This window comes from Vidua chalybeata, chromosome 1 (genome assembly GCF_026979565.1).
Source record: "Vidua chalybeata isolate OUT-0048 chromosome 1, bVidCha1 merged haplotype, whole genome shotgun sequence".
NCBI lineage: Eukaryota > Metazoa > Chordata > Aves > Passeriformes > Viduidae > Vidua > Vidua chalybeata.
In genome coordinates, this window is record NC_071530.1 from 120,278,057 (window position 1) to 120,296,642 (window position 18,586).

Below are 18,586 nucleotides of genomic sequence, written 5' to 3' on the forward strand. Positions count from 1 at the left end.
AAATGAAGAATAAACATAAAAATAAAAGAAGGCAATATTACTGTGGGTAACTTTGCTAATAGTAGGATTTCAAATATTATCTGATTGTTTTATACTTATATAAAATCTCATATGGTACCTCTTATAAGGTGATCACAGCAATACAAAGCCATAGCCAGAAACTGTACCACTGATGCTGATAATCCCTATACTTAGGCCTTCAACCAATTTCCTTGATTTATCTGAAAAATCTTTACTTATTTGAGATACCCATTTACTTATTTCAGATATAAAACCACTACATTTATTTTTTTATTTTCATGCTCATTAAAGCATGAACTACAGACAACAGAAGGGATGTTTCAGGTCAAAGGAAAGAAGCTTTTATGTGTGCAGATATGTTGTTGAAATAATCAAGAAAACCTCATACACAATATTCTCATCTCTCCCCATATCATTTGCCTGTATATGCTCTTTTGTTAGAAACTGTGACTAGACCTGAATTTACCTAATCCTGAGGTACCCTCTTATGCTATTTTTGTAGCATGTTTTAAAGCTATTGGTACATTCAACCCATTTTCAGTCTTCAGGTAAAGTTTAGTTTAGTCATTAGAAAAAGCTACTACCTAAACCAAGTTGTATATTTAAATGGTTTTCTATTTTTTAAGAAAATTCTGAATGTTTTGAGAGGGTTTCCAAAATTATATTGTTTTATATGTAATTGATAACTCAGGTGGCGTTATTTTTAACATCACAAGACTTTTTTTTTTTTTTTTTACCCCTCTCAAATTAAAAATTGTTTGGGGAGCTATAGACTTGTTCTCCGGGAAATACTTGTTACTACTCTTGCTGTCCTGTAGTGAAATCATTTCCTCATGTTAGGAAGGAGCTGTGAATTTGTTTCATCTGTAGGTGGCAGCAATGATGCCTTTGGAGAACGAAGTTCAGGTTCTTTTATCATCTCCATTTCCTGCAAAATCCCATCTGTTTAAAAAATCTCTTATAATACAGAGGTTAATAGGCATGGAGTGAAAGTCCTGCTATTATGCTCTGATGTGATACAGGAAAAGATTAATGTATACCCTCAAGTTCTTTCGGTTCTCTGACTGTTCTGCATTGTTAAATTTTTGAGGGGAGAAAATGTTCTGAAGCAGGTAAGCTACCAGTAAAAAAGCCAAAACCCGCTGTGCTTCCTAAATAATAAATAAATAAACCTAAAATTAGATTGTTTGTGATATACAATGATTAATTTTGTAACAACTAAGAGGTAGAGAAGACACAGACTGTTATTTCTGAAAATCCAGCAAGGTTCGAATTTTTAGCACTCAAGAAATCTTTGAGTATTGGCACTTGGCTTTTTTTTTCACATTTTAAGTGTAAATGTTGAGGACGAACGCCTCTCCACTGTGGCTGTGTAATGGCTTAATAGAATAGCACAAGCATGTAATTCTGCAATAATTAGTCATAATCAATTGAATAGCAGATAGAAAATGTCTTGAAAGACTTATCTTCATAGCCATTGGCACATGAATATCTCGAGATTATTTTTTACTTACAGAATTTTCCTTTCTGTTTCATTATATTTTTATTCTTTTTATCTGGTACAGAGATAAGTAAAAAGACCTTAAACCAAAAAGAAGTGAAGCAGATTTTGCAGAGAGAAAGGCCATGGGCTGCAAGATTCCTGCATGGAGGGGCAGCACTGTGTAGAAAATGTGAAACAGTCAGATCAGCAGGATTGTGGGAGATGATTTGGGGGGATGATGAAGGGCCTGGGACATTTCCATAATAAGGAAAGGCTGAAAGAGCTGGTACTGTTCTGTGTGGAGAAAAGAAGCCTGAGCAATGCCTATAAATACTTTAAGGGTCCTTCCTGCCACATTTGGAAGCAAATAAAAGGATATATTCTGAATACCATAGGAGATTTGTCACAATTTAGAATTGTGCTTGCTTTGATGCCAAGTCTAACCAGAAAACAAATGAATCATCCAGCCAGTAATTTATCTTGTGGGTTGCTTGATTTACACTCCAAGAATCTGGCACACAAACTTTGCCCCTCCCTCTGTGCCATAGAGTTTTGTAATTTTTTTTTTATTATAACAAAGGTCATAGCAGTGAGTTTGTGATTTGGCTGACTTAATGGTCTTTCAAGCACTGCAAGGACTGTTTAGGACTAGGATGTTTCTAAAGTGTAAGGGAGAAGCAGGAAGGCACACAAAAAAAGACAAGGGTTGATATCCTGTTTGTTATGAAGACACTGAGGATTATACCTCCTGTCCTAAGAGCTAGAAAAGCTACAGGCTGAGGGTGAGCATCATCCTGTGCAGCACATCACAGAGGCGGACTCACACCTGTGTTTTGTACCCTGCAGCAGTTTTAAACATGCACAAAAATTTCATGTTGAGTAACAACAGCTCAGCTGGAGCAGAGTCTTGCAAACACCTGTAGTTTTACTAGAGGAAAACAATTTTAATCACCTGTCCTTGGCTACATGCAGTCTCTTCATGCATCATTGCACAGAAGGGTTTTTTTTTTTGAAGTGCATTGTACTACAGTTTTTAATTATAGCCAAAAAGGTTGTTCTTTTTGTATAAATCTTTGGGATATATACATGGGTGTACAAATAATGAATATATACATATAAGCAAACATATGCATATAATCACACAGATATACACTTGTGTTTCCAGAAATATCTATTGACTTTTTCTCAACAGGTCTAATGAACTAAAGTCTAAATTTGAAAAAGAATACACAGATACAGAAACATACAGGGGCAAAGTGGTACCTTTTTTATTTTACTTCGAGGAAGTAAATTGTTAAATTATTTTATTGAAAATAAATTTATAATCTGTTAAACTTAGTATATATTATTAACAGGGACTTCTATGCAAAATTTTTAGAATACAATTTTTATAATACCGTCATAAGAAGAACAGATAGCAAATCATTAACTGTGTCACATGGTTTCCAAATGATTTGAGTTTCACTTTGTGTTATATCAGTAAGCCCTTTAATTTCCTTGGATTGCAAGGAAAGCAATGAATATGGAAATCTACAGTTTTTGGAGTGAAAAAGACCTCTATCCATGGCCAGTATTAAGGTAACTGCATTTTAAAATAGAATTTTAAATATGTAGTGAGAACTGAAGCTTTATAATCCAATTTTATTGTTTCTGTTTTATCAGAAAATGATTCTGTATCACAAATTGATTCAGTATGTTAGTTTTTAGAAGGGGCTTATATTTATGTTGGCTGACAGTTTACTCTTCCTGACCCTGTTGTGTTAGATATCATGTGTTTAATAAGACTGGGGACAATTTAATTCTGATTGATACAAGACACTCTCTCCTGTGGCACTTAATTGTAAGCCCAACTGGTACTGAGACCATGGTGCTCTTTGGAGTACTATCATGCATAAAATGTAGGGCTACCAAAGGATGGGATCTTCAACAGTGATTTCATGTGCACCTGTGAGCAGGTGTCGGTGCTTGGATTTGGAATTAAGGCAATGGACATTTGTAATAATAGATTTGTGAGTCTTAGGCAGAATTTTTTTTAGGTTGCCATGAGCAAAATATAAACCTTGTGTCTTGTCAGCTGTTCCAAGGCTCTTTCAGGACTGGAATCCATATTCAAAACAATTGTGAGACAGTGAGCAAGCTGACATGATTGATAATGTGGGGCTCTTAATTTATCTCAGCTAACCTGATGGCTTCAAATAGCATCAAGATGTTCAGACAGGTCTGCAGACTGCTGACATGACAGTAGTTTGGACATTAGACTTGTCAGAAGTAGAAATCCCCTGGCTCACAGCTTCTCTTCATGCTGTTATTTCAGAGGAGTCTGCCTGTAAAACTTCCTTTCTCCTGTTCCACTTTGTGAAGTACTCATATACAAAAAGGATAGGGAGGCTGTAAAGAGGGAGGAATCCTTTTGTGCTCAGTTCAGGTGCAAGGTCAGAGGCTACTCCTTGCCACTTGAATGTCTGTTACAGTATCAGTCATTAAATGTGAACCTTGGTATCTTGCCTGATATGGCCATAAATTGTCTTCCAAAGGACTTTCTGTTTGAATCTAGTTATTGACTTACCTGTTAATGTTGTGCTTCCTGTAACAGTCAAACAGTGAACTTGCTGGATTTGTTTTGTTTTGTTTAATGTTTGCTTTTGGTTTTAAATCTGTTCTAAAAACCATAGATACAGCTTGACAAAGGTGGTACTCAAGTTGCAGAATGACATGTTGTTATATAGAGTAAATACTGTTTCCTTTGGAATTTTCTTGAATGAATCCTAGTAAGAAACTCTTAAGTTGGTTCATACACAAATTTTTTGACGTAAAAAATTCAGTCACAAACCAATTGGCATTGGAAGGGACCTCTGAAGATCTTCTGATCCAAACCCCCTGCTAAAGCAGGTTCTGCAACAGGTTGCACAGGATTCCATCCGGGCAGGTTTTGAATATCTCCAGAGAAGGAGATCCCACAACTGGGCTGCCTGTTTGTTTTGTCACCCTCAAAGTAAAGTTTTTTCTCATATTCAGATGGAGCTCCCTGTGTTTAAGTTTGTGCCCATTGCCTGTTGTCCTTTTGCTGGGCATCACTGAAAAGAGTCTGGCCCCATTTTCTTGACACCTGGCCTTAAGATATTTGTGTTCATTTATAAGATCCCCTCTCAGTAGTCTCTTCTTCAGATTGAACAGAACCAGCTCCCTCAGCCTGTCCTCATGAGAGAGATGTTCCAGTCTGCCAAACATCTTTGTAACCCTCTGCTGGACCCTCTCCAGTAGTTCCTTTTCTTTTGAACTGGGGATCTCAGAGCTGGACACAGTACCCCAGATGCAGCCTCACCAGGGCAGAGTAGAGGGGGAGAATAGCCACCCTTGGACTGCTGGCCGCACTGGTCATAGTGCACTCCACAATGCCATTTGCCTTCTTGGCCACACATTGCTGACTCATGGCTAACTTGTCTTTTTGTGTTTGTAAACACAGAGTTTAATTTATGATGGACTTTGTACTTAAGTCCACTTCCCAGAATCTAACTGTGAATTGGATATAAATTGCGTTAGTGATTTGCAGGAGATTAGTGGTATTTTATTGGAGAGAATAGGAAAGAACAGCGAAAGGATTCCAACCATCCCAGCTTCAAGCTTGCCTGATCTTTCTGACCTCTTCTGGGCCAGGACATGAAACCTAAGTAGGAGATAGAATGAGAGGCTAGAAATAGCTAAGGCCTAGATCCAAAAAAGTAATCTATACACTCATCACCTTTTCAGGCTGTTATGTTCCCACTTGTCTTCATTAGGAAACTTAAGTTCTCTTTTTTGGGTTTGTACCTAGGTCACAGTGAAGATGAGCCCAGTCAACCCAAACAAAGGTCATTACCTTTGTTTATGGGTTATTAACCAATTATCTCGTTTCATTCCTCTGTGGCAGTGTGCCTGAATTCACAAAATCCAAAGGGACCTGCCTCCACATGCCCTTTCCCTGCTCCAAGTTCCCTGGTGCAGCTGTTCCCATGTATTGTCTGCAGCTGTTTGGCACTGGCACCAGCCCAGGCTTGGCATGTTCTGCGTGCCATCCTTTGCATTTGCTGCCAGCAGCTTTTTCCTAAGATATGTAAATGAAGTAAAGGGACTTTGTAATTTTAAGTTTATAGCTTTGCAGAGGTGAATGAGAAAAAGAATGTACTGCCTTATAGCTTTTCTGTTTCACCTGCCAAATACCACAGATCTACAGAGGAAAGACATGTAGGGACTACCCAAGAGGTCACAAGAATCCTTGCAGTGTTGGGCAATATAAAATGTAGTTCTGACTACAAATTAATTATATTTGCAGTGAGCTATATGGTTAAATCATCTATGTGTAGCTACATGCAGCTTAGAAGACATTTCTCAAAGAGGTATAGACTGGCCTAGATCTGACTCCTTATAAGCCTCTTTAACAGGAGAGCTGCAATCTTATTCAGCACTTTCCTACTGCATGTGGAAAACCAAGCAGAAATAATAAAACCACTGGATGCATGCACACAAATGCAGTAACACACTTGGAAACTGCCAAATGATGTTTATTCTGATACCATGGTGTGTGCTCAAGACAAAAGTTTTCTTAACATTTTGTGCTGTGCAGTAAAGGAGAAGAGTTCAGAAATTAAGAAAGTTCTGGGAAGGAATCAATATTTTTTTTCCATAAGCTGCTTTTAAAAACTTGTTTCTTATTGTTTTGCAACTCTTAGGAATCCTCTCAACAGCTGTTTGGGTGGAGAGTCACTGTTTGGGAGAATGGGTGATCTCAGCAGGTTCAGAAATGCAGTTCTCTTGGGCTGATTGTTCACCGGTGTCTCAGCACATTCTGTATTTTGTACGTGCCTGTTCAAATGGTCATAAGAATTGCTGTAGGATATTTTAAATGATGAAGGTATTGTTACTGCTAATCTTTCTTTTTTTCTTCTTCTTTTTAGGAATCAGTAAAGAAGAACTACTCCATCAATTAAAAAGACAATTTACATTTATCTTTTCCAGAATAGATGTGCATTTTAGAATTTAACTTAATATTTAAATCAAGAGCATGGAAAAATGCAAGTCTCTTTGCCATAATAAAAATGGATAACCCAACTTTCCTTTGTATGAAGCAATATGAGATGGTGGTATTGTCAGGAAAAAGATTCCATTGTAGGAAAACATTTAGATTCCTTTACACTAAGTGAGGAGAGAATGACAACAGTGGCAGTTTCACACATAATGAAATTTACTAAGCAGAATTTCTTTTTTTTAGTTGGTGGAATGATAATTTATGTAGTTGATATTGGAGTGGACTTCTGGGTAGCTAGTAGATATTTCTGTCAAGGACAATATTCTTGGAGTATATTGATACTGTGTTTTAGAGGTCTTTCATCAATAGTAACTCAGATATTTAGTTATGAGTGGTTTAAAAACGACTGGGAAGGTACTGATACTGGGAAGCGGAAATTGGTTTTTCTAGTTCATCTCTTTCATTGTGGAATTTTTATAAGGTAAGCACATATAAACATTTATTTTAAAATGAGAAATGGTGCTTTTGGACAGTTATTAAGAAGTGCTTAGTATCGCTTCAGGGACAAGAGCAATTCTGGCCTTAACAATTACTGCTCCATGTAAACAAATGGATTTTTGTGGTAAATTTTGTCAGATTTTGATGGACATGTAGTCCTTCTTCCATATACCTGTAAGTAATGATTTTTATCATTCACAACCCTGCTCTGTTTGATTAACCAGCCATTTGATGAGGCATACCTAATAAAAATGATTGCTTTGAAATATATAAATATGAGTTTTCAAAGCGATGTTATGCACAGTAAGCATCTGAGACAGCTGAAGAAGTTTCAACCTGAGTGTCTAAACATGTGTAGAACTCACCAAGATTCAGAAGAGAAATGAATAGCTGGATAGTTAGTAAGGATATTTGCAGGGACTGACTTAATGGTGATAGAAAACTTTGTTTGCTTAGTGGATTACCTTAACTCTAAAGCAAAACTCTTGGATTTACCTGAACTCACACCCTTTCCAATGAATATTTCTTACCATGAATTTCTATAATTTTGAATCTTCTTTCCCAGAATTAGCTCCATATTCTCTGAGTGGCTTATTATCTAGTAAACATTATTTTGTCCTTTGACAGTGTTGTCAATTTGGTTGCTTGTTCTTTATTACACAAGTGATATTTTCTCCAGTGCTGCTACTTATGCTTGGAAAATTTCCAAGATGCTATGTAGTTACAAAGTTCTTTGAGCCACTCCTCACAATTCAGCAGTGTGGTAATGCATACTGTAAAGTATAAGCTGGTAACAGCAAGCTGGCATCTGGGCTTGTACCTTTGTGATTAACTATTACATACTTTTATTATATGTATTTTCCTTAGGTGTATCAAGGTACAACCTCCTCCTGTCCTTCCATTTAGTCATCTAATTTATGTAGTTAATTTGGACAATGAGTCTCTCAGGTTTATCTGTGCAGTAAATGGATAGAAATAGATTCTGTCAAGTCAGGTCACACATGTTAAGGTGAGATTCTTTAGAAGGTCCTTTGGAGCAGAAACCCATATTCTTCATTCAAAGAGGAAAATGAGGGTCTAGCCACTAAATAAGATTTGGTCAGTGAACTCTGGAGGCTTGAAATTATAAGATGTGAATAAATCTTATCAAATTTCCTTCCTTCCTTCCTTCCTTCCTTCCTTCCTTCCTTCCTTCCTTCCTTCCTTCCTTCCTTCCTGCCTTCCTGCCTTCCTGCCTTCCTGCCTTCTGAACTGCCTTCCGAACTGCCTTCCTTCCCTCCTTCCTTCCCTCCTTCCTTCATCTCCATTTACTCCTCCTGCTCCATCTTTGAGCTTAGACTTCTAGAATGGTTTGGTTTGGAAGGGACCTTAAAAATCACCTCCTTCCAACCCCCTTGTCATGGACAGAGATACCTTCTACTTGACCAGGTTGATCAAAGCTCCATCTAACATGGCCTTGAACACTTCCAGGGATGGGGCATCTGCTGCTTTTCTGGGAAACCTGTGCATCACCACCCCAACAGGAAAGAGTTTCATCCTGATACCTTTTCTTAACCGTCTTTCAGTTTGAAGCCATTCCCTCTTGTCGTATCACTCCATGCTCTTGTACAAAGTCCTTCTTCAGCTTTCTTCTTTCTAGGCTCCCTTTAGGTACTGGAACTGGTGACTTACAAACTAGTACCTTGGAGGTTTGTACAGTGCACAGAACAATGGGAATCAGTTTGGCTTTGCTAACACACTGTCAATGCTAATTAATAAATATGCAAATCATATTGCTATATAAATCTGCTATATATAGATGTATATACATACATACAATATATATAAAATCAGAGGCAAACAAAATCAAAAATATTTCTTATCTAAGAAGGCTTTAGTTTCTTTTGTTGGAAAGGGTGCATACCTGCAATTATATTTCATATGAAATAGTATGCTCTACAAGGAGACAAAATTAAGTTAAAAATGGTTAAAAATGTACATTTTAACTATGCTGACTAAAATTATATTCAGCCTGACCCATTTAAATGACTCACACAGATGTTTGTAGAATTGAGAACAGTCGTGAGAAGACAGACAACATTAAGACAATAACACTGTCATAGAATGTGGGGAAATGGGACATTTCCTTAGGGCACCATATGAATTCTGGAGCTGTCTGATGTGTAGCAGTGTGCTTCATCAGCCTAGGATACACCTGTGGGAGACTAAACATTAGCAATCCATAACCTTTGCTGTCAGATTAGGTCACAGAGGAAGCAGCCACTGTGATACTGGCATCTGCTGTTGTGCTTCTTGATGCTTAAAGGTAGCTCTGAATGCCTTGCAACTTTGAATAAAAGCAGAAGAAAAAGATTTTTTTGCATATTTGTAAAAATTAATTCTAGATCCATGAGACATCAGAGTAAATGCGAGTGCTTTGCTGAACCTGGGGTTATTTCATTACATATTTCTAAAAGGCAGTGAGAAAAATTCAGAGCCAACAAGGTGATGGGCTGCAGGGTGAGCCCTATTCTGAAGCAGTACCAGCTGGCAGCAGTGAGCACACCTGTGGGAGATGCACTTTGGAAAAGGAACTCCTCTGCTTAGTGACAGAGCTCTGGGAGGATCTAGAATTAATGAGGCTGATGAGTATCAGGGACAGTGAGACACACATGCAGACTGCTAGAATCACACTCTGCCTTTCCTGAGACTGCCCCACAGGCAGGGTCAGGATGTGTGAGATGGATGATTCCCTATCCACTGTTCACCTGTCTGAGCACAGTGACTTAAGGCTAGGGGGTAATCACAACACATTCCTGCCCAGTGCAGCAGGTGTGCCTCCCCTGTGACTACCCCACCTTCACAGGTGCCCTGGCATAACAGGTATGGGGCTCTGCAAATGGAACTGAACAATAACAAGGATGTTGAGTCATCTGGCTGGGAGATGTCACTGCAGTTAAGTTATCCTACACCCTGTGTCAAACTCTTACTGCTCTCTACAAATGAAAGCAGGCTATCGTGAGGTGGGGGTCAGTCTCTTCTCTTAATGAACAAGTGACAGGATGAGAGGAAATGGCCCCAGCTTGCACTGGGAAAGTTTGGACTGGATATCAGGAAAATTTTCTTCACTGCATTGGAACAGGTGCCCAAGGAAGTGAGTGAGTCTCCATCTCTGGAGATATTTAAAAGATATGTAGATGTGGCACTTAGGGACATGGTTTAGTGGTGGACTGGATAGTGCTAGAGCAGTAGTTGTTCTCAATGATATTAAAGATCTTTTCCAAATGAAATGATTCTGTGATTCTATATGTTTGATCACATTTTCTTAATATAAATTTACTGACCTGAGTATTGACTTAGTTGCATTAGTTTCATGGATTTAATCCAAGTATTTTGATACTTAGAAGGTGAAGTTTAAGATGCAGCGGAGAGTAATTTTCCTTTGATAAGGATTTATACAATGCTGAAAGCTATGACTGCATGGCCAGAATTTTGACAGGACAATCATTATTGCCAGGCCACTCACACCCTGCCTATATGAATTTCTAAATGGCACCCAAATATTTATCAGCATAGTTTGATGAGATGTAGTATAATGCTGGGATTGTGTTACAAAGTCAGTGGAAATCAGAGGGGAAGCATGTGATATGGAAACATTGGCAAGGCCACTTGCTTGTCACATGTGAAGGCTGTGAAGCAACAAAACAAAATAGCTGTCACCCCTGTGAATTCCCAGCCAGAGACAAAGCCTTCCTAATTTTACAGGATCAAATTTCATCACTTGTGCAATGATGATAAATATCTAGGAACATCTCAAGAACAGAGAGACAATGGACCTGTGTTTCCATGAGTGTTTATAATAAGTAGGAGCCCTGTCATCTGTGTTCTCCACAAAGCAACACTACAAATGCAGAAACCTTTTTTTTTCGTCCTGTCAAAGAGAATGATATTTAGAAACACTAGTAATTCTTTACCATTCACATATGACAATTCCAGTTGCAAAGGAGTTTTTGGTTTTCTACCCTGTTGGCTTCCAAGTAGCTTATATACCTTGAAATAATGAAAAACCTATTCTCTTTGATGAATTTATAGGGAGAAAAAGTAAATGGTAAACCTGCATTTGTCTGTATTATTGACATAACCATTTCACATTCCATTTAGGATGTACCTCTATCTAAAATACATAACTAATCCAGTACCTTTTATTAATGTATTTTTATTACAGTTGTAGTACCTTTTTAAAAGACTTTACAGTTTGTGAATATTGAAGCACAGAACTTCTATAGCAATAGATATACTATAGGAAAATAGATTAGAGGAGTACAGCTATAATAGTTTCAGAGTAGGCACAGGGTTTAACTGAGCTGTGGGCATGGTAAAGGAGAAAATTTAAACCTGACCTATCCTTTAGTATGGACTGAACTTTGCCCTAGGCTGGGAATGTACTTCAACACTAGGTCTAAAAGTTGGTTATGAGCCCTTCCTAAAAGGTCACATTACATGCCAAAGGGACAGATGAGAATGACAGTATAAGTACAAAGTACGCTTAAAGTATGAAAATTTGTCACAGTGAACTTACAATAAGTGACATAAGCATGTGGAGCTCAGAGAACGCCATAATCAAAGAGCAGTCGAAGTATTTGGAGTTTATTAAAAAAAAAAATGTATTCTATAAAGTGTTCAAAGTCAGAAGTGGACTAACCAAAACCGCTACAACTAGTGACAAATACATAGCAAACCATCTTATAACAATATAAACTAATTTACAATGCTCAGAAGGAATGTGCTTTGAAAACTGACAAGTGATTTCTGGTATGTATACAGCTGAAATATTTCTTTTAGGACATTTCTTGCCTTGCACAACACCTGCCATCTTGACTGTGAGCTCTGCAGCTCAGAATTTTTGCAGCTGGTTTCCACTTCTTGCTGCTTGGACAAACACAAGCTCTGGTGGATGAGTCCATGGACAACTAGCAGATCAGTCTACCCAGCTGTTTTTTCTTGAAAACATTGCAAACTTTCCAGATTTTTACATCTCAGATGCAAGAACCAGATGTTTTGGAATACTAATTGTTTTATAAACAGAAAAAAAGCTTTAGATGCCTTGCCAAACAGTTCAGTTCTTTGCTTATGAGCGGTTATTCAGGGAACAATAAGATAAATACACAAAACTATAATAATAAAAATGAGTTTCCTTTGGGAGTAAATAATGGATCCAGAGCCAGCTCATGGACTGAGTGGCAGGGATGCAGTCTATGAATCTCTGCAAGGAGAAAAGGAAAGGCTCTTGTGTAACAAAGCTGTTCTGCACCTACTCCTATTGTTGCTTCCACGTTGCTGTTCTCACTTGGATGGTCAAACTGCCTTAACATACCAGGGAATAAGTAATGAATCCTCTAGCATGCGCTTAACCCAGGAACTGACAATCCTGGCTGTCCTGCTTGTGGCTGTGGAAGAGAGCCCTACACTGCCTTCCCTGTGGTCAAAGGATTTGGTTTTTAACAGTGGTAAAGGTGTTAAACTTTTAACCTCTGAAGGAGCCAGGGATCCTTCCTAGCTCCCTTAGTAAGGAGAAGAGAGTCCTGTGCTCCAGCGTTACATTGGGAGGAGACGACCCTGTGAGATCTGGCTGGCTGATGATCTGATGATCTGCTGCCCTCTGTTCTCTACCTACGGTAAATGCAAGGCGCGGGTTTCATCAGGCCCGTGGTGTGTGTGATCCTGTCAGGGAATTAGAAAGCTGCACTTCAGCATGAATCTTGAAGTTCTCTCAGATGCTGTCTTAGGGAATGTAAATAGGAGGCAAGTTAAGGTGTAGGACCTTACCTTTCTTGTGTATTAGCAGTCTTGTATAACTGTCCAAGATAAACAAGTGTTGGTGTGGTGTTCTGCTTAATTTCTCAAGAAAATAGATCCAAATGAATGATGAAACTGTCATAATTTATTTACTGAATTAGTTTCTCTTTTGATGAGGAAAGACTCTAGTAGTCTTTGCAAGGCTAGAAAAATTGGCTGAATAACAGTGAGTTTTCTTTAAAAGGAATTACCTAGACTGTCCTTGCCCGCTGGTTATAGTCAAAGTGGGTTCATTGGAGAAGAATGTTAGAAGCTTAAAACATCTGGGAAGTAAATAGACAGAAATAAGTTTGGAAGAGATGTCTGAAGGCTGCTATGGTCAAAATCCTGTTTCTGGATGAACACATGGATTTATATACCTATAAAGCCAAGAACTTAGTGTAAATTAGATTCTATGGATATTCTCAGCTCAGTCAGAGAGAAAGAGAAAGGTTTTCTAACCAGGCGAGAGCCTGGGAAGCAGTTGGGAAAGAATGTAAATAATTCTCTAATCTATCTTGTTGTTCACATTGTTTATAGATATGTTCTGCTGCTGTGTGTCATTCACTGCACACCAATGGTGTGAGATGGTTTTACTCTAAGACCAATGAAATTAATCCGCACGATGTTCTCTATATATAGAGCGGTGCATTTGAAATAAATTGGAGTTCATTCTCTTTGCCTTCTAACTTGGAGTTCTTCTGTTCCCATCCTGCTCAACGGCGACAGATTCTAACAGTTGATTCCAAGAATTGTTATTACTCTAGATCTATTTATTACAGAAAAAGAAAGAATGCATCTATGCATAAAAGTTTTCAGTAATAATAATAATAATAATAATAATAATAATAATAATAGTAATACAGTTAAAATTGCTACACACATATTTTTTCATTCCTATCCCTTTTTTCAAGCCATCCCTTATCATCCTATGCATGTGCTTTTCTACACTGTATCCTATCTCTCCATATCTCAGGACCTCTGCTATTATAGCAAGACTAGATTTCTCTATCCTACATCATCATGCCTGTAATAAATATCTCATTTGATAGAAAGGAATAATGTAGTGTGTTTTTTAAAAAGTCCATTTTATGTTTGCAATTAATTAGGTATTATCCTTGGGGCTTATGGATCTATATTCTACTTACATAGATGTGGATGTTCACAGCTGGATATTCATTAATACCTTGAAAATGATGCAAAGAAAGTGAATGAGTATCTCAAAGAGAGATTGAGGAGAGACCCTAAGTGAATTTTCAGAAATGCAGTAATTTAAAGAAATTAGATCCTAACAAAATTAAGTTTGTAATCTTTATTCAAAAAAGTCTCATTCTGTTTCATTAGTTTTATTATTGCATCGTATTGCTGGGCTTAAATGATTCTCTGATATCCCTGATACCAGACAGAATTTTACCTGAGTAGAAGAAGGAAAAAGTTTTTGTAAGGCCGTATCATTTTATTGAGTTGGTCTTCTAAAAAGTCATGTCTAATCAAGTGTCCTTTTTAAAACAGGTATTGGTTTGCTTTGAAATATGGCTGTCAAGCTGCATTTAAACAAACAAGTAGCAGAGGTGCATCAGAAGCAGATCCTTCCAACTTCATTGAAAAACAAGCTATTGATGCAGTGACTGATATTAACATGCTCAGGGTGTTCAAGACTTTTCTTGAGACCACACCACAACTTTTTCTTCAGATTTACATCCTCATGGAAAATGGCAAAACTCATTTCTATCAATGTAAGTCTGTCCTTTTCCTTCTGTTGCAAATTGAGTATGTTACTTAAAAATATAACTCATGACTGGACAACATTTTAAAAGTACCTTGGAAAACATGCGTTACACTGTATTATTACTCTGCATTTAATTAGAATTTCTGTGTAGTAAATGGTCCATTTTGCTAAATCAATAAGAAGGAAGATTTCACTATAAAAATGAAAAGTCATATTTAAATACGGTGCATCATAAATATAAAAGTCATAATATCTAATAAAACCATAATTATGCATCTCTTGAAAATAAGCTCTTAAATGCAATTAGCATATAATTTGCAGAGCAGTTTGATAAGTGTGGTTTTGATTACAGATTCTTTTAAAACTGCTAGCTAGGCATTTGGAAGTCAGTAACATAATTAAAGCAGGCCCGTGAGCTGTCACTACCATCACACATGTTACAGGTAAGGGACAGAGTCAAAACTAAATCTAAGGATATGTCAGTACTGTAGAATGCAACATAGTGAAGGGATACTGGTTCAACTCTCAGAAGCAAGACAGCAGCTGTACCATTTCCAGCTCTAAAACTAGCAGAATTACAGGCAGGATATTGACTTATTCAGGGTTGGAATTTATCTAACCAAATGGGGATACCTGCATTGATGTCTAGTATTCCTTCAAAGTCTACGGAGTCAAAATTTACTCATGGAAAAGGATCAGGCAAATCTCATCTAGGATATAACCATGTGAAGGATCAAATCTTAGTTATAGATTTCTACATTTTAGACACAGCAGATTCACATATATTGGTTGCTGAAACTTAAAATTTATGATCTATTTGCAATACTTTGGGAATTTCTAAGTCACCTGTGTATGGACATGGCAGATATGACATGCAACTTAGACAAGACCATTAAAGACCAGGGGCTGGCCAGGATATCATAAGCGTACCAAACAGGATCAGATGCCTAGATTTAAGTAACTAAAGTGAGCTTAAAATTATGGTGACTTGCTTTGGAGCAGAGAGTAAATATAAAACTGGGTTAAAGAAAGTGTTAGGAAAGCATGTCATTTTCTAAAACTTCATTCAGCAATCATAATGTAAAATAGTGTATCTTTTTCTCTGATGTAACATTTTTCCTTGTGTTTTGTTTAGATGCTGCCATTATGATGTCTTTTTGTGGTATCTCCTTAACAATGGTTGATTATCAGATATCACTACGAAAATCTCTGCCTGACAAAGATGAATTTCGTGTGCTTTCCAAGTTCACATACCTCTTCTATAAATTGCTTACCATCACTTCATGGATACTCAGTATTTCATTGATCACTCTACTCAGTGTCAGAATTTCTGTAATTCTGATGATATTTCTTTGGATCGGTGGCTTCGCTTGGACTTTGAAACAGCATACAACATTTTGCAAGTCTAAGAAGATGGAATATCTGTACAGGACTGTAGTTGGAATCATTCTAATTTTTTCATTTTTTAACATAAAGGGGAGAAGAACAAAAGTCTGCATTTCTATTTATTATGCTACTCACACTGTAGTGACTCTAGGTATTTTGTTTGTATATATGTTCTGGAAACCTTCCATTATCAAAGAAATATGTTTTCTTACAATTGTAAGCATCTTAACTGTTTTGAGCCTGGTGTTAGGTATTATTTTTCTTGTTGTTTATTACAGTCATTTTCATCCCAGTACTTACTGCACACCTCAGGCATATTCAGATGAAGTTGATGGAGTAGCAGGGCAAAAAGTTAGAGTGAAAACTGGTAGATTTCAGAATTTCTTAATGCAATGAACATTACAGGTTTTTTTTTGGTTTTTTTTTTTTTGGTTTCTTTTGGTTTGTTTGTTTTGAGGTTTTTTTTTGTTTTTGTTTTGGTTTTGGTTTGATTATTTTTGTGGCCTTAAAAGCAAATTCTTGCTGGACAGTGTGTTTCTCCGTTATTGTTACTTGTGTATCATCACTGAGGAGTACATAGTGGACCAGAGTTGTTGGCTTTGAATAGCTATTTGTTTTCCACTATACAAAGACTCTGTAACATGAACATTTATGTGCTGGTGAAAGTTAGTTTGTCAAAGAAACAATTTAATCTATTCATCCAACACAATTCACAGTTTTAGTTTTTTAGCAATGCAAATGTAACATAGAAAAAACTAAGAATTAAATGAAATATAGCATTAAACCCACATTCTAGTAAATTGTGTTGATTCTGTTAAAAACAAGGCTTTTTTTGTTTTGGTTTTTTGTTTGTTTTTGTTATGTTTTGTTTTTCTTGCTGGAAGGAAAGAAGAGTGCATTTAAAATAACTGAGGGCAGTGATCAGTCCTCTGCTTCTCCCCATTACTGTAAGAGCTGCAGTCCTTCATGCTAACACTGTACTGCCTTCTCCCTGAACATCCCCTGAATAAGAATAGATTTATGACTCAATCACTGTCTTGCCACAAGGAAATTTGGGGAGATATTTTCAAGCATTTTATCATCTAGGTGTTTTAATGACTTCTTTGTTGTTTTTGTTCTGTTAATCTTTCACACAATCTTCTCTATTTAGGGGTGATGCCAGCTTGTTCTGGGTTATAATAGCAGCCTGAGGGATTTATGGATGGCAACAGGAGTCTTGCATACAAATGAAGAACCATCTTCCATGAAGCTTTCTTCTCCTTTGAGCTCTAAGGTGTAACACTTTAAATGCTGATTTCCACTGAAATATGAGGCTATGCAGAGCAGGCAGTGGTGCAGCGTCTTCTGTATCACTGGAGAAAAGAGCAGCAACTGTTCTGATAACTTGCACTCACGGGGTCTGGCAAAAGTTAAAACTAGCTTGTCTATCAAGAATTTTTGGCAGAAGGCAGAGTGAAACCAGACAACATTTCAGCTGTGTGTTTGAATGCTAAATCAACAACAATGAAATAAGGTTGATAGCCACAGTTTCTTCAGAAATAAAATCTAAGGGGGAATATTTCAGAGCTGCTGTGTTTTAAATCTGTATTATGAAAACCTGGGGATCTTTCTCTCCCCTCCTTTCTCCTTCCATTAAGGCACATTTACAGTTAGATTGGCCGCAGGCAAAGGTAGGGAACTAGGTTTGAGAAAAGAGGCTAGAGATAAGAAAAACTGATAAACTTTGCCAGGAACCAAATCTGTTGATATTATTTATTGACAACAAATTTCTGTGAAACTCTGGGGGAAGGGCTGAAGCTTTGGTTGATAATTAGGTTTCTTAAGAGCTGTGTCTTGTGTCTTTTGTGTCAAGCTCATGGACTGCAGACTGCTTTTTTCTTGCTACTCTTTCAGCCTTACCAGAGCTCAGGGGAAGTTTCTAAATGCATTTCTTTCCTGTTCCATGTCCACACTTCTTTTACCAAGCCGACCATGTACATGTCCTTGATCCTATTCAAGGAAATTAGTTTCTATGTGCATAGTTTGGACTGAATGGTCTGCCTTTCTGAGGCTGCACGTGAGAAATTGGTGTAGTGAGAAATAGTTTACTTCTAAAATCCCTCCTGCTTGGGGGTAACAAAATGTCGTCCACAAGTTAAGACAGAAAGCACAATCCACGAGACAAAGTAATACTAACTTAGTTTTACTAAAATTGGTATAAAAATCAGTACCTTCACTTCTTTTACTTTGGAAGAGAGTTATCCAGATTTGCTAGCCCTGGAACATCTTAGGTAAGGAGAAAAAGCCCAAGGCTTTCATGCACCATGATTGTCCTAAGTTCTGTCTTCTTTATTGCAGAATATTTATTACTGGTGATGGTGTCCTTGGCAGCAAAGTGCATGCCTGCTTTTATTTTGCTATGGAAAAAATAGACTTGTAAATAGTGAAGACAATCCCTATATGGCTTCCCACACTTTTGCTGTTTGCCAATCTAAAATCCTGAGAAGGGACTAGGGTAAGGGATGGTGGAAAATAGAGAATATTATCTCTATCTTGTGGAAAATGACAAAATGTTGTCTAGCTATTTTTTTAGAAGATGACCTCAAATTTTATCCATAATCTGAGAAGCAGATCTCTGGGGAAATATGTGATCCTAAGTCCTAGTATGGGCAAT

The 18,586-nt window shown here is 37.4% G+C and overlaps 1 protein-coding gene across 1 annotated transcript; it reads left to right on the forward strand.

The window, feature by feature from the left end:
- Positions 1-3,027: 3,027 nt before the first annotated feature.
- Positions 3,028-16,714, forward strand: XKR9 (XK related 9). Its single transcript, XM_053948732.1, has 3 exons — positions 3,028-3,082; positions 14,331-14,554; positions 15,683-16,714. Exons 2-3 carry the CDS (start codon positions 14,458-14,460, stop codon positions 16,327-16,329), a joined length of 744 nt encoding a protein of 247 aa, XP_053804707.1. The 5' UTR covers positions 3,028-3,082; positions 14,331-14,457; the 3' UTR covers positions 16,330-16,714.
- The last annotated feature ends 1,872 nt before the right edge of the window (positions 16,715-18,586 follow it).